Source organism: Dipodomys ordii, unplaced genomic scaffold, assembly GCF_000151885.1.
Source record: "Dipodomys ordii isolate 6190 unplaced genomic scaffold, Dord_2.0 Scaffold85, whole genome shotgun sequence".
Taxonomy (NCBI): domain Eukaryota; kingdom Metazoa; phylum Chordata; class Mammalia; order Rodentia; family Heteromyidae; genus Dipodomys; species Dipodomys ordii.
Window position 1 is genome coordinate 2,303,038 of NW_012267301.1, and position 20,127 is coordinate 2,323,164.

At 38.6% G+C, this 20,127-nt stretch overlaps 1 protein-coding gene across 1 annotated transcript in view; it reads left to right on the top strand.

The window, feature by feature from the left end:
- Dctn4 (dynactin 4 (p62)) overlaps positions 1–20,127 on the top strand; it is a 41,932-nt gene that overhangs the window by 9,473 nt on the left and 12,332 nt on the right. The window contains exons 2-9 of the mRNA XM_013025585.1: positions 298–368; positions 2,929–3,107; positions 5,900–5,943; positions 10,300–10,407; positions 12,176–12,249; positions 12,489–12,601; positions 12,851–12,960; positions 15,995–16,068. Coding sequence (XP_012881039.1) covers positions 298–368; positions 2,929–3,107; positions 5,900–5,943; positions 10,300–10,407; positions 12,176–12,249; positions 12,489–12,601; positions 12,851–12,960; positions 15,995–16,068 — 773 coding nt within the window. The remainder of the gene's footprint in view (positions 1–297; positions 369–2,928; positions 3,108–5,899; positions 5,944–10,299; positions 10,408–12,175; positions 12,250–12,488; positions 12,602–12,850; positions 12,961–15,994; positions 16,069–20,127) is intronic.

The following is a 20,127-nucleotide window of genomic DNA, read 5'->3' on the forward strand; positions in this document are numbered from 1 at the left end:
GCTGTGGCTCAAGTGGTAGAGCACTAGCCTTGAACTGAAGAGCTGAGGGACAGTGCCCAGGCCCAGAGTTCAGGCCCCACGACTGGACCCAAAAAAAAAAAAAAAACTACAACAAAACAAAAGGTAACTGAAAAATAAACCATAAGCCTAAAACAGTTCACTTGGGTTTTTTTTACCCCCATAAGTGATTTCTCACCTTCTGCTGAGATTTAACATATTTTACCTTTCACTACTTGTCATTTACACAAGTTAAACTTGATGTCTTCACTGATTTTTTCCCCCTTTATTTCTTCCTAGGTGGACTCCCATTATTGTCCCAGTTGCTTAGAGAATATGCCATCAGCTGAAGCTAAATTAAAGAAAAATAGGTAAGAACAGGATCAATTTTACTGTTTTCCTTCCTTACTGTTTTTGGTGGTGGTGGTGGTAGGGCTTGAACTCTGGGCCTGGGTGCTGTCCCTCAGTTCTTCAGCTCAAGGCTAGCACTGTACCACTTGAGCCACAGTGACACTTCCAGTTTTCTGGTGGTTTATTGGACTTAAAAGTGTTACAGAGTTTCCTGCCCGATCCTCAGCTCTCAGCCTCCTGAGTCGCTAGGACTATAGGCGTGAGCTACCACTGATGCCCTGCTCTTGTCTGTTTTTTAATAGCTGTTAATAAGACACATGGAGTTGACTCTTTAAAAAAAAATAAACCAACAACACCTCTTTTCATTTTTTAGCATCATCAGTGCCAACGTACCTTTGAATTGTTAAAATAAATTTTCTGTATTAACCAGTATTGGTTAATAAGTTCATAACTGGTTTACAAGTAAGACTTGTGAAGATCATGCAGAGTTCCCATTTATCCCACACTCTCCCTATTTGTTAAGAATCTACATTGTATTAGTTGTGTCTCCCTAGGCTCTCTTGGCTGCAACAGCTTCTTAGACTTTCTTTGATTTTGATGTCTTTGATGGTTTTCAGGTGTACTGGTATTTTATAGAATATCCCTCAATAAGTGTTTGCATGGTGTTTTTCTCATCAGACCAGAGAGTTTGGGAAAGAGGGCCATAGAGATAAAGTGCCATCTCCTTTGTTTTCTGTGGTTTATATTCTGTCTCCCTCTTTTCCTGGTTTTATGAGACAGGGTTTGGCTGGCCTGAATCCTCAGATCTTCCTATCTGAACATCCTGTATGCTGGCATTACAGACCAGGGCCACCATGCATAGCTTTTCACCTCCTTTTCTGAGCCATAGTCTTGAAAAGAAAAATCACCGTCAAAGTCCATACTTAGAGAGGGAGTTAGACTCTCCTCTCCTTGAAGGCTTTCTGCATAAATTATTTAGGTTGATTTTTTCATGGAAGATCTAATTATTTTTTTAATTACTTATAAGACTGGACTAGTGCTGGGAAGGTGGCTTAGTGGTAGAGTGCTTGCCTTGCATGCATGAGGCCCTGGGTTCGATTCCTCAGCACCACATAGCAGAAAAAAGCCAGAAGTGGCACTGTGGCTCAAGTGGTAGAGCAATAGCCTTGAGCTGAAGAGCTGAGGGACAGCACCCAGGCCCAGAATTCAGGCCCCACAACCCACCAAAAAAAAAAAAAAGACTATGGACTCATGAACATATGTATATATGGGGGAATTGGGATTGTTTCTGTTAAGTGTTTTTGTTTTGAAACAGGGTCTTGCTATATGGCCCAGGTTGGTCCTGAACTCAGAATCAACCTGACTCAGCCTCCCAAGTTCAATACATTTACTTTGTTATTATTTAATACCACCTTATTTATATACTTATTTTTGCTCGTAGGATTCCAGATTTGGACATTGGGAGCCCTTTCAGTTTATTCCTGAAGCCCTTAAATATACCTCTAATATTGTGGGTCAGAAGGTGGTGGTATTCTCGTTAATTTGAGCACTTGATTATTCCAGTACTGTAAGATACTCCAGACTTGGTTAGTACATTTTTCTGACTCAGTCTTAGAAGTAGCTATTTTTCAAAGAAGCCATGATTCCATTTGCTGGAGAATGGTATTACAAGCCAAGATCTGGCTTCAAGATGGGCTCATTGCTACTAGATGTCATTTGCATTTTAGCTTGGTGTGAAAGTCATTTTTGCTTCCAGTCACACCCCAACATCTTCATGGATGTACCACTATTATTTGTTTTTCCTACCCCAAATAAAGCTTCTGATAACCATATACTGTTTTGTATGTTTTCTACACATTAATTTTATCATTTAATCCTCAGAGTTATCTCCCTGGGGTGGTTACTATTACTACCTCCATTTGAGGATAATATCCAGATGACAAACAAAAAACACCCAGATGGGAAATATTGTAAGTCTGAGGTAAAGGCTTGAACATCTGAGATGGTGGGAGAATTAAAAGCACCAGGACACAGAGTGCCTAAGAGGGAAGTGTTAGCTGAAGGATAGGAAGAGTAGCATCTGAGCAGAAAACAAAAACCCTGAAAGTATACCACTTCTAAACCACTTCATTTTGACAACATTTTGGTATCTATTTCAACTCTGAGACAGCAATTAAAGTAACTGTTACACAAATCCAGTTTCATAGTTTCTTACATTCCTAACTCCATCTCTCATTTTATCATCGGTCAGTTCTCTCCAAAGGCATCAGATATGATATCTTTTTCTTAGAAATCTTTGCTCTACATATTAGGATTCTAAAGTTTACTAGTAAACTTCACTTGTTAAAAGAGTGACCCTCTATGAAATTGGGTTCCAATTCTTCTTGAGCTTTGGTAGCAATTGCTTTTTTTTTAAGATAAACAAAAATATTTTTGAAATGTTCAAATTGTTGAGTCCCCAAGAACATTTTGCAAGTCACCCTTATCTATTGAATTTCTAACTTGTAGAACAATGGCTTGTCACATGTGAGGTGCTTAGTAAGTATTCGTTGAACAAGTTCTGTGTCTGTCATGTCACAGGTGCGCCAACTGCTTTGACTGTCCTGGCTGCACGCATACTCTCTCTACCCGTGCAACGAGCATCTCCACACCGCTTCCAGATGACCCAGCTAAAACCACCATGAAGAAAGCTTATTACCTTGCCTGTGGGTTTTGTCGCTGGACATCTAGAGATGTGGGCGTGGCAGACAAATCTGCAGGTGAGTGAGGTGGAGTTGGACATGTGTTGTAATCCGTGCTGTAACTGTCCCTAGACTGTTGTTTCTGTAACCAGTTACAGTGGGACAGAAATTCAAAATGCGTTGTTACTATTAACACTCCTGATACTTTGCTAAAATTGAAACTGCTAATACTCTTCATAAAAACTTGTCATTATTGATGTTGGAAAATGGACAAAATTAGGAGATAAAAATGACAAATTAAGGAAAAGGTTGGATCATGTATAACAGACTAAAGATGAATAGGCAAAAGTGAGGGTCAGGCTCCAGTTGCTCACACCTATGATCCTGGTTACTCAGGAGACTAAGATCTGAAGATCGCAGTTCAAAGCTCCTGGGCTGAAAAGTCCGTGAGACTCTTATCTCCGGTTAACCACCAGAAAACTGGAAGTGGCACTGTGGCTTAAGTGGTAGAGTGCTTGCCTTCAGCTGAAGAACTCAGGGACAACGTACAGGCCCAGAGTTCAAGCCCCAAGACTGACAAAACAAAAAAAACAACTGAGGAACATTTATAAATCAATATGGAAAAGAATCAGAAGGAAAATTACAAAGGGTATGAGCAGCAGTTCTCATAACTAGAAATAAAAATGTTCTGTAAATATGCTGAATTATGTTCAACTTTGATCTGTTGGGAAACTATGGTTATATTGCATGCTAGCTAAAATTCAGATCATAGCTTTCTTTATACATTATCATTTTGAGGACCTCTAAGTGTTTTCATCTTTTGCCTAGCAATTCCATGTTTAATTACCTATTCCTGAGAATTAACATGTGATGTGATGTGATGTGTGTGTGTAATATATAAAAATACATTCATCATTTTTAATCATTGATTTTGCTGTTTCCTTTTAGTTTGGAGTACTTGGCCTCTTGATTAATTTTTTTGGCTTTATACATTTAGTTGTATTTCTTTTGAAAACAGAGTTTGCCAGTTTTTGGGGGCTCATGTCTGTAACCCTAGCTACTCAGAGGCAGAAAGTCCATGAAACTCTTCTCTCCAATTAACCACCAAAAAGCCAAACTGGAGCTGTGCCTCAACTAGTAGAACACCAACCTTGAGTGAAAAAGCTAAGGACAGTGCCCAGGACCTGAATACAAGCCAAAGTATTGGCACACACACAAAAATAACAAGAAAGGGAGGGAGGAAGGGAATCAGCTTAAAAAAAAAAAAGTTTGTTGATGGATTTTTTTTTTCCTTCTTGTGAAGTATAGCAAATCAAATTCAGGACCTCATTCATACTAGATATTAGGCAAGTATTCTACCACTGAGCTATAGCCCTAATCCTTTTGTTTTTTCCTTTTGTATGCCAGTCTTGGGGCTTAAACTGCGTGCCTGAGCATTGTCCCCAAATTTTGATGCTCATGGCTAGCACTTTACCATGTAAGCCACTGCTCTACTTTACCATTTAAGCCACTGCTCTACTTCTAGCTTTTTTGGTAGTTAATTGGAAATAAGAGTCTCACATACTTTTCTGCTTGGTCTGGCTTCAGAACCTTGATCCTCAGATCTCAGCCTCCTAAGTAGCTAGGATTACAGGCAAGAGCCACTGGTGCCCAGAGCCTTTATGATTTTTATTAGAATAATGATTCCATGTTTTTAGAGTACCAACAAATGTGTGTGAATGTGTTAACTTGAATATAGCAGATAAGTTGTTATGATTTGCCAGGAATTTAAGTTTAATGTTAAGAACAACCTCAGGGGTGTATAGTATATACCATGAGTTAAGGCAGTGTTTTTCTATATTTATACTTTGTTTCGTTTTACCAAGTAAAAGAAGTAAAGCTCAGAATCCAGATAGATGTCATAGTTGGTTACTCTATAACTGAATATTTTATATCTTTTGGATTATGAATCATGAAGACTAAAAATTTGTACTTCTGAATTTTAAAACTTACTGTGGCTTCTAAAAACCTGTCTCCCCAAGGGTATCTTCCAACTGATAATTGAATACCAGGAACACAGATAATTTCCATTTCCTCCATGATGTCATTGGTGTATAAGAAGCCCTGAAACCATTTCAGTTAGATCTGTTTCCTTATTTATAAAGCACTTTTCCATAATGTATAGAGAAAACTGTAGTAAGATCATTAGTTTCCCAAATTGCATTTTAGAATAAATTACCAGTTCTAAAGAAACAATTAGGTAAAAGATTCAGACGTTGCCTTAAGGCCATATGGCTTTGTGTAATATAAAATGTATTCATATTAATATAAATGGGCATAAGGATCTATTTAACTATGAATGTAATTATAAAGATGCTAATTCAGCGATATCCTACAAGAAGAAAAATACTATTTTCAACAAGGTGGTCTCATTTTGGGGCCTAATATGTCTCCAGTGGTAGAGCATCTACCTAGGAAGGGAGAGGGCCTAACTAAATTCAAACCCCAGTTTTTCTCTGCTCAGAAGGCAAAGATCCAGAGAGGATCATTGTTTGTTTTGCCAGTCCTGTGGCTCAAACTCAGGGCCTGGGCACTCTCCCTGAGTTTCTTTTGCTCAAGGCTAACTAACACTCTACATATCAAGTACCTGACACAAGGCTGTCCATATGCTGTTGGTGGTGGTAGTAGTGGGTAGGAGTCATGGTGATTATTATTATTATCAAATTTATTTAAAGAAAAAAGTTGTTTTAAGCATGGGGGTTACTAGAAAATTTTTAGAATTATTTTAGAAATTCTGTTACTTTTGTTTTAAAGTTATATTCCATGGCCTTCAGACAACTTTTATGAAAAAAGATGATAATATTTTTGTTTAATGTTTCTTTATTTTCTAGCTAGTGGAGGTTGGCAGGAGCCAGAAAATCCTCACACACAACGGGTAAGTTAAAGATCATAGGACACAGAGAATTAAATAAACAATAGAATTTATAAGACATCAAATCACAGTATCATTTCTTTTCTATTAAATTAATCAAAAATGTAAGTGTAAGGCTACACCTGATAATGCATACTGTAATCCCAGCTACTCAGGAAGCTGAGATTAGGGGGATCTGTTTTGAGGCCAGCCTAAGGGGAAATAAGTTAGCAAGACCTTGTCTTAGCAGGCATGCCAGGTGGTCCCAGCTCCTTGGGAACATAGCTAAGAGAACTTTAGTCAGAGCCTGGCCAAGCAAAACAGCAGGAGAACCTGCCTGAAAAAAATCACTAAAACATAAACAGGGCTAGGGGTAAGGCTCAAATGGTACACTGTCTGTCTGGCAGGTATAAGGCCGTGAATTCAAATCTTAGAGCCACTTCCCCCACAAAATGTACACATAGTTTCTTTATTGGTGTTATTATTTGTTTGTTATTTTTATTTATTTTTAAGTAGTTGTATATAGGTAGAGATTTTAATTCCTCTTCATGGGTGTCACCTCTTCCATCATTCTCCTCCTATTTTTCCCCCTCCCAATCATACCTTCAAGTTATATAGTTCATCTTAACATCATTTATATTGAGGGGCTGGGAAGGTGGCTCAGTGGTAGAACGCATGCCTTGCATGCATGAGGGCCTGGGTTCGATTCCTCACTACCACGTAAGCAGAAAAAGCCGGAGGTGGCGCTGTGGCTTAAGTGGTAGAGTGCTAGCCTTGAGCTGAAGAGCTGAGGGACAGCGCCCAGGCCCAGAGTTCAGGCCCCCACGACCGGACCCAAAAAAAAAAAAAACAACAAAAAATTTATATTGAATATGACTGTATTTGAATTATACCAGAAAATGAAGAAAATTTTTGTTTTTTTCTCTATATGCACACTATTTGTTCTCAAGTACTCCTGGAAACATTGACATGTAGACATTTCTTCCCCAGTAGTGGCTGCTTATAGGATGATGACTGGAGTGTCCATTGTGCTCATGATAAGTTGTTTTCTACAGTATGTGTTATAGCTGAGTTTTTGTGGTTTTTTTACCCCTTAAACTTGAATAATAAGACAAAGTAATGGACTGCTACGGAAATGAAATTAAATGGTGATTTAGCATTACTCATCTATGACATCAGCAAAAATTCGAAGTACTAAATATTTATGAGGTAAGATAGTGGAGGAAATGAATTTTCTCAAATGTCCATTCTTACATTGAATGGTACAGCTTTATCTGTGTTTTGGTTTTTGTTGTTGTTTTGAACAGTACTAGAGGTTGAATCCAGGACCTTTGTGCTTGCTGCGTAAGCCTTGTAACACTTGAGCTATGTCCCTGAGCCTTTTGAGTCTTTTTTTTTTTTTTTTGTCGGGCATGGGGCCTGAACTCTTGAACCCAGGACCTTTGTATATGCTACATAAGTCTTCTAACACTTGAGCTATGTCCCCAATCCTTTTGAGTTTTTTTTTTTTTTTTGCCAGTCATAGAACCTGAATTCTGAGCCTGGGTGCTGTCCCTCAGCTCTTCAGCTCAAGATTAGCGCTCTACCACTTGACCCACAAAACCACTTACAGCTTTTTCTGCTTATGTGGTGATGAGGAATTGAACATAGGGCCTTTTGCGTGCAAGGCAAGCACTCTCACCACTGAGCCACATTCCCAGCCCCTTTTGAGTCTTTTTAATTTGTTTTTGAGATACGGTTAAATCTCTGCCTTCATCTGTGCTAGCCTAGCAGGCTTGTACCACCATACCCAGCTCTTTTGTTTGTTTGTTCATTGTTTTTGTGTCTGGTATTGAGGGTTGAACACAGGGCCTTGTACATATGAGGCAAGTGGTATATTGGAGTTTGAACTCAAGGACCCATACTTGCTAGGAAAGTGTTCTAGCATTTGAGTCATACCCTCAACCTTGGTACAGACTTTTTAAGCTCTTGACTATATTTGCTGCTTTGATTTTTCACTTATAGAAACTCCTACATGTATGCACAAATGATGAGGGTGGAGAACGCACCTATGTGCGTTTATGCTAAATAAAATATAGAGCATAGAGCTTAAGTCTGCTAGAAGAAGAAAAAATCCTGAGATAAAATAAAAACTGATTAAATAATATGAAAGGGATATGAATCGTGCCATGTGAACATTGGGGAATTTCAACTAGATAGGACCACATGTAAGGATTATACTGAGATCTGAGGATGAAAGGAGAAATGATTCAAGACGGGGACTGTATATGCAAAGAGCAATAAATGGAGGAAGCAGAGCATGTAGTAGTAAGGGAGGGAGGGAGATTATAGTGGGATGTGGTAGTAGCCAAATGGAGAAAAAAATTGAGGGAGGATATGACCATGCAGACTATGTAGACTGAAAAATATGAGAAGCCTTTAAATTAAGCAGATAGATGGATGATAGTATCAGTTCAGTTTTCCTAAAATCAATGGCTGCTAAACTGAGAGTGCAAGGGTGACACTAGGGCAGGGTGCCAGGGACTCACACCTATAATCCTACCGACTCGGGAAGCCTGAGGTCTGGAGGATCATGGTTCAAAGCCAGCCCAGGCAGAAATACCTGCAATAATTTATCTCCAAAAGAAGCAGCAAAAGCAAAACTGGAGTTGTAGCTTAGATAGTAGAGTGCAGGCCATGAACAAGAGAGCCAAGCAAGCGAGTAGAAGACCCTGAGTTCTGGCCTTAAAATCAACAGTAACAACAACAACAAAAACACAATTTAGAAGACCATATAAGTCCTACTGTAAGATAGGACTAAATTCTTTATTTGACTTCCGTTGAATCAATAAAGGACAGCCTTTAAAAACAAACAGGTAGGAAGTGGCTCAAGAGGTAGAGCGCTGAGGGACAGCGCCCAGGACCAGAGTTCAAGCCCCACGACCGACAAAAAAATAAATAAATCAAAACAAACAGGTAGAGCCAGGTAAAATAGATCAGACCTATAGTCTTGGCTACTCAGGAAACCTAGGTCTGAGGGTTTGAAGCCAGCCTGGGCAGAAGAGTCTGACAGACTCTTAGCTCCTTTCTCCAGTTTAAAAAAAAAAAAAGATGGAACTGGAACTGTGGGCAAGTGATAGAGCTCTCGTCTTGAGCAAAAGAGCTCAGGGACAGCACCTAGGCCCTGATGAGTTCAAGCCCCAATACTGGCACCAAAAAACAACAGGTAAATCTGTTTGTACTGGATGGACGATGATGTATTATGATTTTGTATTTGTGCAAAGTCTATACAGTTAAGAGGCTGAGTAAGAACAACACCACGCACATGGTATTCAGGTAAGGGGGTAGGTTTATTCATCATTCTGGCTGGCACCAGGCCATGTTGGCACTCCAAGCAGCTGGGAAAAAGGGCGTCTGGCCCTGGGCTAGGCCTTATCTAGGGTAGGGGCAGGGAAAGGTGTGGCCGCATCGAATCCAGATGTGAACTCAGTGGATGCAGATGTGACCTCTTCTAGGTGTGCCAGTTGCTTAGGTCAGGTACTGAGCAGAGACTTGTCTGCGAGGAGGGCAGAGTCTGCTTGCCATCCAGGAGTGGACCTTACAGTTAACTAGTGGTGACTAGTTCCTCACACCTCTATCTTGTCTCCTCAGGAGGCTGATACCTGGAGCATTGAGATTTGATGCTGGCTTAGGCCAAATAGTCTGTTGAGCCTTTGTTTTTAATTAACCATCAGAAAGACAGGCTGACGGTGTAGCTCACATAGTAGAGTGCCAGCTGTTAAACAAGCTAAATGAGTACAACACCCTGAGGTCAAGACCCAGTACTAGCATTAAAGCGATTTATAATTTTTGTTCCCTTCACATGAAAAAGAGAACTATTTATTTTATGTGTATCAAGTTGTGTGTCTACACAGGAGTATGCAAAATATATTTATAAGAATATAAGAAAGACATCTAACTTTGTAATAGTGGATACCTCTGAGGTCAAGCACAAACAATAAAGGAAAAGTTTTGTTTTTCTTCATATATCATTGGGATTTTATAACTAACATGACTTTTATGATTGAAAAAGTGCCGCAGAATGGGGAGAAATATACAATGTCATAGTTGTAACACCTGTAGTCCTGTGGCATTGCAGACAAAACTAGGAGCAGTTCCAAAGAGAAACAATGAAGTAAAACCATGTAATTTCAGTTTTTTCATTGCCCCTTTCTGAACTTAATGGTTTCCTTTTAATTCTGAAAACAGACCATGTAATGAAGAGAACTTCCCTTTAAAGAAAAAAGGGAAACTTGCTCACTTTAACACTTGCTTTGTTTCTAGTCAATGTGATTGATTAATTTTATATATTCTCTGTTAGCTTTTTCATGAAACAAATACTGAGTCTTTGGTTTCTTGCAGATGAACAAGTTAATTGAGTATTACCAGCAACTTGCCCAGAAAGAAAAGGTTGAACGAGATCGGAAGAAACTGGCACGACGTAGAAACTACATGCCTCTGGCTTTTTCGGTGAGGATTTGATACAAAAAGGAATTTGTGAACCCTTTGGGGCTTAAGAACAGTGACTATTTCAGAAAGTAGCCATTTTCCCAGATTCTTGACTTGTGGGTAACAGAGCAAGGAAATCTGCACATTATTATTTTTTATTATTATTGCTATTCCTCACAAATTTAATTTTATCTGCACTGCAGACACCTGTTTACAGGTTTTGCATGTTACAGAAAGTCTAAAAAGAAGAAGAAAATAAGTAGTGGTAGATATTACTCATATTGCCAATATAGTCTACCATTCGCAACCTAGTAGCAGAGGTTTCCCAACTGTAGTCATCTTTTCTTTTTCTTTTTTTTTTTTTTGACACCTTTCCATAGCTCCTCAGGATGAGAACTCTGACCTTTAACACAGTGCATTTGTGTGGTTAAATAGGTGGTGACACATGCAAGTAGAATTATTTTTGCCAGTCCTGGAGCTAGAACTGTCCCTTAACTTCTTTAGCACTCTACCACTTGAGCCACAGCACCACTTCCAGCTTTTCTCAGTACTTTATTGGACATAAGAGTCTGACAGATTTTTCTTGCCCAGGCTGGCTTCAAACCTCAGTCCTCAGATCTCAGCCTCCTGAGTAGTTAGGATTACAGGTATGAGCCATCAGTGCTTGGCTTCAAGTAGAATTTTTGATGAGAATTATCTGTGGGTGTTGTTCTCTACGAGTTTATATACATTAGGCAGAAGCAAAAGATTAGGACTATGAGTTTTTGTTATTGTCCCCAAGTTCTGTTTGCCCTCATAGAAATTTTCTTTGTGCTTGTTTGTGCCCCAAGAGGATGACATTTAACAAATAAATTTATTCAGTGACAATGACATATTGAGCACTGGGCTAAATATTTTATAATATTACAAAATGATATTATATATTATAATTTCAATATTAAAGAATTATTTAATCCTAACAACCAGCCTGTGGGGACAGATACCGAATTCTTTCCCATGTCTGGAAAGACTGAATAACTTCTCATTTTGCATCTATATGAGAATGAGTTAAGCCATAGAAACTCTAAGCCTTAGTAAGATCCATATAAGAATATCTAGATTTGAATTTAATAAACTATTAACACTTACAAAGCAACTACATTCACCAGCGAAATAAGTTTTCCTAAACAGCCCACTGGTATAATAAGCATATGCTATACTGTATGATAGTTCTAGAAGAGGAATGTGAACTAAATGCTTTATCCTGCCAACTTTCCCATATACCTGCCTGCTGTATGAGTTTGCTTCTATCTTATGCTGCATTTTTTTGTCTCTGTTGCAACCTGCTGCTATTTTGGGGCTCTACAGCAACATACTATTCATGTAGTGGTAAGTTATTTTTTTATGATTTTTGCTGACCCTGAAGAAGTTAGCAGATGGTCATTGGTGTTCCAGAAGGACAGTCGCAGTGTATCTCAGACCCTCCACACAGTTCCTGCCTAGACTAAAGCTTGGATGGCTTTAGGGTAGTAGGAAAAGCTCACACTTGGATCACTTTCACTGTATTATATAGTTTCAGTCTCCATGTTGTTTTATTTTAGGACAGAATAATGATGTAAGAATACAAGTAAAAAGTAGCCTCAAATAGCTTTTTGGTTTGGGAGATGTTTTGTTCTTGCTTTGGTTCTGTTTTTGTTTGTTTTGCTTATTTCCCTAAGCTTCTCCTGCTATCCCACCCCAAGTTGTTTCTTTCAATAAATAGAAAGTATAAAATGGACTTTGTAATAAAAATTTCTGAACTTTTTTTTAGGACAAATATGGTCTTGGAACCAGGCTTCAACGGCCACGAGCGGGTGCATCCATTAGTACCCTTGCTGGACTTTCGTAAGTTTTGACATTAAATGACTTTGAGAGAAGCAGGTATCAAAACAAATGTTTAACAAAAGCAATTATTTTTTAAAGAGAAAGAATGGTTGTTGATAGGGAAAAAGTTCTTAGACAAGACCTAAACTGAATGAGTATTCTACAGTGGTAGAATTAATTCAGTGATTCATAAACTTGAGGTTAATCAGAATGGCCTTTGGGAAGTTACTGATTTTGTTTTTTTTTTTAAATCTTTTTAGCCTTAAAGAAGGTGAGGATCAGAAAGAGATAAAGATTGAGCCAGCTCAGGCTGTGGATGAAGTGGAACCTCTACCCGAAGACTATTACACAAGACCAGTAAATTTAACAGAGGGTGATTGTCTACGTTCTACTTTCTAGTCTACATCTACTCTATTTTTGTTGCTTACTTGCCTTGTGATTTGAGATTTTTTTTTTTGTGGAATAGTTGCTAGTAGTAAAATGATATGCTGAAAAATGAATGCGATAGAACTTTATACTTTTAAAGAAATATTGATAACGATATATTACTCTATATAATTATTGCCCGCACATAAATGTGATTTTGAAAGTCACCTAAATTTGGTTTTGCCTTTCACACTAGTGACCACCCTTCAGCAGCGCCTCTTACAGCCTGACTTCCAGCCAATCTGTGCTTCACAGCTCTATCCTCGACACAAGCATCTTCTCATCAAACGGTCCCTGCGTTGCCGGGTAAGTATTTTTTTTCTGTAGAGTTGTCATTTGTGTAAGAGAAAAATAAACAGATTAGTTTGTGACCAGTGTAGCAACTTTAGAAAGCACAAGGAGTGTGCCAGATACTCAGGTACTATAAAATATTTTGTCTATATTCAGCCTCAAAACCTGGAGGCATGACTCAAGTAGTGGAGCATTAACAACCCTAGGTTCAAACACCAGTACTGCTGGAAAGAACATCTAAACTCCAGCCTCAGTAGCTCCGTAGATGTAACTACTGTTAACTCTATGCTACAAATGTGGAAAGAAAGGTATCTAAAGGTAAAATGCATAATGCAGAGTCCCAAAAAGAATGGAAGAGTGCCTAGCTTTTAGACCAGTAAGATAGTTTTGTTTTTTTTTTAAGCAAAAAAAAAAAACAAAAACAAAAAAAGCAAAAAACAAAAGTTAGGCACTGGGACTCATAACTGTAATCCTAGCTTCTCAGGAAGCTGAGATCTGAGGATCCTGGTTCAGAGCCAGCACAAGCTAGAAAGTCCGTGAGACTCCAATCTCAAGTATACTACCAAAAAGCCAGAAGTGGGCTGGGAAGGTGGCTCAGTGGTAGAGCGCTCGCCCTGCATGCTTGAGGCCCTGGGTTCGATTCCTCAGCACCACATAAGCAGGAAAAAAAAAAAGCCAGAAGTAGTGCTGTGTCTCAAGTGGTAGAGTGCTAGCCTTGAGCTGAAGAGCTGAGAGACAGCGCCCAGGCCCAGAGTTCAGGCCCCACAACTGGACCAAAAAAAACCCAAAAAGCCAGAAGTAAAGCTGTGGCTCAAGTGGTAGAGCATGAGGAGGAACAATTTAATAGAAAACAAGAAGAAAAATCAGCAAAATTCTGGCTCTAGTAATCTACAGAATGAGCAGCAGAGTATCATCAGTACAGAAATTGTAAAAACAATAATAAGAGAATAGAAAGAAACCTTTTAGATTAGTCTTATCCTACAGAACTACACACGATGTGGATGTGTTTTGTATGTGAACAGTCCAATATAATATCCACTAGTCACATGTGGCTATTGAACACTTAAAATGCATATCATGACTACAATACTAAATCTTTTAACTCGTTTAAATAGTTTCATGTCTCTAGGAGCCAATATTACCAAATAGCACAGCTTTAGGGAAGGAAAACAAGAGGCAAAGGAACATAGGCCAGTTCCAGATGCTTTCTACCATGTAATATCGTGGATTAAAAGTACAATATTTCAGTATTTACATTAAATAGCTTCAAACTAACCCAAGCATGATGGTCATAACTGTAATCTCAGCACCTGGGAAACAGAAGCATGAGGATCTTGAGCTTCAGCTTGGATTACATAACAAGCTCAAGACTATCCTGAGCTCTACAGTGAGACCCTATCTTCAAAAGCTAAGGACTGGACATGTTGTTCAGTTGTACAACACTTGACTCACATGTGTAAAGCCCTTATTTCAATTACCAGTAGTACACAAAAAAAAAAGAGAGAAAATAAAAATAAAAGTTTGGGCTGGGAAGTTGGCTCAGTAGTAGAGTGCTTGCCTTGCATGCATGAGGCCCTGGGTTCCATTCCTCAGTACCACATAAGCAGAAAAAGCCGGAAGTGGTACTGTGGCTCAAGTGGTAGAGCGCTAGCCTTGAGCTGAAGAGCTGAGGGACAGTGTCCAGGCCCAGAATTCAGGCCCGATGACTGACCAAAAAAAAAAAAAAAATTTAAAAATGTTATGCAGAAAAATGTTATACAAATACTAATGTTTTTTTTTAAATAATGATAACTCAGAGGTTCAAAAAGGAAGATATAACACAGTCTAGATTTTCATATACAAAATAACATAGGCTTCAAACATAAAACTTTTGAGAAAATTTTATAAATAGAAAAATAATTCTGGGATATTTTGACATATTGCAATGCCTTTCCTTATTAACCCCAGTCAGGGCTAACCCTACTTATGCTCTGTGCTTCTTTCTTTTCTTAGAAAATGAATAAACCTTTGCTTCCTTCCTTGTAGTTTTTGTTTAGCTAACTATTCCAGGAGGCTGCTGGAGTAGTCAGTTTATTTAATGTTTTCTTATTCATTTTTTTTTGGGGGGGGGGGTGTCTGGTCGTGGGGCCTGAACTCTGGGCCTGGGCGCTGTCCCTCAGCTCTTCAGCTCAAAGCTAGCGCTCTACCACTTGAGCCACAGCGCCACTTCCGGCTTTTTTCTTTTTGCTTGTGTGGTGCTGAGGCCTCAGGCATGCAAGGCACATGCTCTACCACTGAGCCATCTTCCCAGCCCGTATTTAATGTTTTTGCTAAAGTTGTTGCTTAGCAATTTGTCCAATCCTTTCCAGTGTAAATAGCACCAAAAAAAATGAAAAAGAATGTAGTAAATAATTTTCATTATATTTTAAAGCATGGAACTTCGGGCTGGGACTGTGGCTTAGTGGTAGAATGCTTGCCTAGCATGCACAAAGCCCTGGGTTCAATTCCTCAGTACCATATAAACTGAAAAAGCCAGAAGTGGGGCTGTGACTCAGGTGGTAGAGTGTTAGCCTTGAGCAAAAGACTCTTAGGGACAGTTTCCAGGCCCTGAGTTCAAGTCCCAGGACTGGCAAAAACAAACAAGCTAAAGCATGGAACTTGGGATTATACTACGTAGAGTTAAATCCTAGTTTCTAGCTCCATGAATTCCACAGCTTATTTGCCCTTGTGTTGTCCCATTTTCATCATCCAGAAAATGGAAAAATAAATAGCTCCTTCATAAAGTCATTGTGATGTTTAAATCCATATAAGACAGTACTCTATAACATTTTTTAAACACCACAGGGATATACCAGTAATGGAGGGTATGGCTGCATATATCTAGAATTGAATGTCATCTTTTATAAATTTTTGTTACCAGCAATATGTGTTCTATTTCAAAACATGGTCTTCTAGCACACATGCATGCGCACACACACACACTTGTAGTAAATGCCGTATTAAATTTAGTAGCTATATGGGTCAGCAAAGTATGTCTTGTTTTCCTCTGATACATGCTTTTTCTTTTCAGAAATGTGAACATAATTTGAGCAAGCCAGAATTTAATCCAACATCCATCAAATTCAAAATCCAATTGGTTGCTGTGTGAGTACCTTTGTGTTGATATTTGGGCTATTGACTTTATATAACATATATTTACTTCGTCCCAAAAAGGAAAGCAGTACCTATGTCAGAACAATTATACTATTCTGTTGACATTGGGGGCTTTTGAATTTTGTCCCATCCCATGAAGTTTAAAGTAAATCTGTAAATATAGAATCAAGGTATTCAGTCTGCTTCTATAGTTCCTACTACTCAGGAGACTGATGCAGGAGAATCTGGGGCCAGCCTGTTTTACAAAGGTATACCTCATCTCGGAACAAACAAGTAAAGACTTAAGAAATATTTTTTAAATATGTTCACAAAAAAAATTAAAAAAAAATTTCAGCTAAAAAAAAAAATATTTTTAAAAAAATGAGTGTATGTAGGGAAACAACAATACCATGGTCGATGACAGTGGAGTATGTATGTTGGTCTTTAAGTAGAGAATCATTACTTGTTTATTATAATTATTAAGTACCTAAGTTGAGAAAAGCTCTTACTGGTGGCTCATGCTTGTAATTTTAGCTACTCAGAAGGCAAAGACCTGAGGATCACAGTTCAAAGCCAGCCCAGGCAGGAAAGTTTGTGAGACTCCAGTTAACTTTCAAAAAAATCCAGAAATTGGGCTTGGAATGTGCCTTAGTGATAGAGTACTTGCCTAGCATGCATGAAGCCCTGGGTTTTATTCCTCAGTACCACATAAACAGAGAAGGCCAGAAGTGGTGCAAGAACCTTAAGGACAGTGCCCAGGCCCTGAGTTAATGCCCCAGGACTGATTTAAAAAAAAAAAAAAAGCCGGAAGTGGAGCTGGAGCACTACCCTTGAGCACAAAAGCTCAGGGGCAGAGCCCAGGCTCTGAATTCAAGCCCTGAACCAGACACATATCAAAAAATCTTAGTAAATATTAAAGTAGCCAGGCAGTGATAGCTTACACCTGTAATCCTAGCTGTACAGGAGACTGAGATCTAATGATCTCAGTTCAAAGCCAGCCTGGGCAGAAAGCCCAAGAGATTTAACTCTAATTAGCCTGCAAAAAGTGGAAAGTAGACCTCTGTCTCAGTAGTTAAGTGCTACGATGAACTTTGAAAAACCTTAGGGATAATGCCAAAGCTCTGAGTGTAAGCCCTAGTAACAGCACAATAAATTAAGTTATTAACTAACTATAGCAAATTTAAAGCCTATCTCTGAAACAGTGTTCATTTTATTTACCTGTGTTTTGGTAACATCTCATTGAGTGGCATAAAAATTATCAATGTAGTGGCAGCTGACTGGAGGTCTTCAGTAGAAGGGAGTTTCAAGTATAAAAAAAAAATCACATATTGAATAGGAAAAGTATCTCATTAGCATACATTAATTGTACAAAGGTTTTACTGTGACATTTCTACACATGTGTACAATGTATCCCAATCAGCTTCACTCCCAATATCAGTCTCCTTCATCCTAGCCCCTCCCTCTCTTTTTTTAGATTTTTTTTTAATTGGCATACATTAGTTATACAAGGGGGGATTTCAATGTGACATTTTCACACATACACAATGTATACATTGTATTCCAATCAGTGCTCCATCCTCTCTGTGCTTCCAGATACAACTTGAAGAAGTTTCATTGTTCTGTTTTCATAATTGCTGATATATCTATCCTCTTTCACCCTCATTAGTCCAACTTTCTTTTCCCTAGTTCCCACCTTAGTTGATCACATCATTTGGTTATTCTGAAATTGCTACAGAAAACATAGATATGAAGGTGTACTTTTTGTATATTAATTTAGTCTCCTTTGGTTATATGCCCAGTAATGGTATGGGAGGGTCCTAGGGAAGGTCTGCTTTTAGTTTTTTGAGGAATTTCCATAATTGTTCCACCAGTTTACATTCCCACCATTCCATTCTCTTTTTTTTTTTTTTTTTTGTCAGTGGTGGGGCTTGAACTCTGGGCCTTGGCACTGTCCCTCAGCTCTTCAGCTCAAGGCTTGTATTCTCCCACTTGAGCTACAGCACCACTTCCAGTTTTCTGGTGGTTTATTGGAGATAAGAGTCTCACCGTCTTTTCTGCCTGGACTGGCTTTGAACCGCAATCCTCAGTTTACAGCCTCCTGAATAGCTAGGATTACAGGTGTGAGCCACCAGCACTGGGCCTTCCATTCTCTTTTCCTGTATGCTCACCAGCATTTGTTGTTACTTGTTTTCTTGATGGGTTCCATTCTGACTCAGCTGAGATGGAATCTTGGTTTTGACTTGCATTTCTCTTATGAATAAAGATGTTAAAACAAGCCAGGTACTGGTGGCTCACACCTGTAATCTTAGCTACTCAGAAGCCTGAGATCTGAGGATCATGATTCAAAGCCAGCCTGGGTAGGAAAGTCTGTGAGACTTACTTCCAATAAACCACCAGAAAACCAGAAGTGGCACTGTGGCTCAAGTGGTAGAGTGCTCACCTTGAGCTGAAGAGCTCAGGGGCAGCTCCCAGGTGCAGAGTTCAAAGCCCATGACCAACAACAACAAAAAAAGATGTTGAACATTTCTTTGTGTATCTAACCATTTGTATTTTTTCTTCTGAGGACTGTCCAGTTCACTGGCCCATTTATTAATTGTGTTATTCTGCTTCCTAGATTTTTGAGCTTTTCATATTTTCTTGATATTCTTTATTTGAGTAGCTGACAGATTTTTTCCCCCATTCTGCCGGTTGTCTGTTGGTTATGGTGACTTTTTTTTTTGTGCAAAAATGTTTCTAAATGTACCATTTGTCAGTTCTTGCTTCTGTCCTCTGGGTAATTAGAGTCCTATTTCAAAAACATTTACCTTTGCCTATAATTTTTAGGGTTTTCCCTCCATTTTCCTATAGTAGACGCAAAGTATCAGATCTTACTTGAGCACTTTGATCCAGGTAGAGTTGATTAAAAAAAAAAAGTCAGATACAGAGGTCCAGTATCAGTCTCTTGCAAGTAGATAATCATTTTTCCCAGAACCATTTGTTAAGGAGGTAGTCTTTCCTCCTGTGTATGTTTTGGCTCCTTGTTGAATTAGTTGGCATTAGGTATGTGGTTTTATTCCTGGGTCTTCTGTACTGTTTCATTGATCTTTGGTTCTGTGTTTGTGCCAGTACCACGCTATTTTTGTTAATATATCTCTATAGTATAATTTGAAGTCTGTTGTTATGATAACTCCAACAGTGATCTCTATTTAGAATTGCTTTGGCTTATGGTGCCAATGAACTTTTAGACTGATTTCTCTTAATTCTGTGAGGAATAATATTGGAATTTTGATTGTTAGTACATTGAATCTCCAGATTTCTTTTGACAATATGGCCATAGTTTTTATAATAGAAGTCTTTCACTTGCTTGGTTAATATCTAGGTATTTTATTGTTTGTGAGGCTGTTGTGAATAGAATTGTTTTTATGGTTTCTTTCTCACCCTTTTCATTGGTATATAAGAAAGCTGCTAATTTTTTTGAGTATTGATTTTATATTCTTCTGCCATTCTGAAGGTGTTTATTTTAAAACAATTTTAACAGGTTTTACTATTTCATTTTCACACATGTAAATAAACTACAATATGTTTGTCCTCTTTCACCTCTTTTGTCAGCCCTCCTCCATCCTTCCATCCTACTGATTACCCCCCACATACACACATCTGAGCCCGTTTTACTAAGGAAAATATTTTGAAAATTTTGGAAAATCCTTTCTGCTTGAGAGTAAAGGATCCCTTCATAAGCAAGGCAAGAAGCCTAAAAGTGAATACATTAAGGGAGAAAAAAAAATCTTTGACCTTGTCAAAATGAAGCATGATTAAATTAATAGCAAAGTCCAGAGACAGACAATAGATCTGGAAAGAATGTTTGGCACTCAAGACAAAAGTTTGATGGCCTAATTTATAGAATTCCCACCAGGTAGAAAAATAAAAGGAAGTGTTGGTGAAGTATGGAGCAGGGGAGTTGAACATGCAACTTAAGAAATGAAATTCCAGCCGGGGGCTGGTGGCTCACGCCTGTAATCCTAGCTACTCAGGAGGCTGAGATCTGAGGATCACGGTTCTAAGCCAGCCCGGGCAGGAGAGACCGTGAGACTC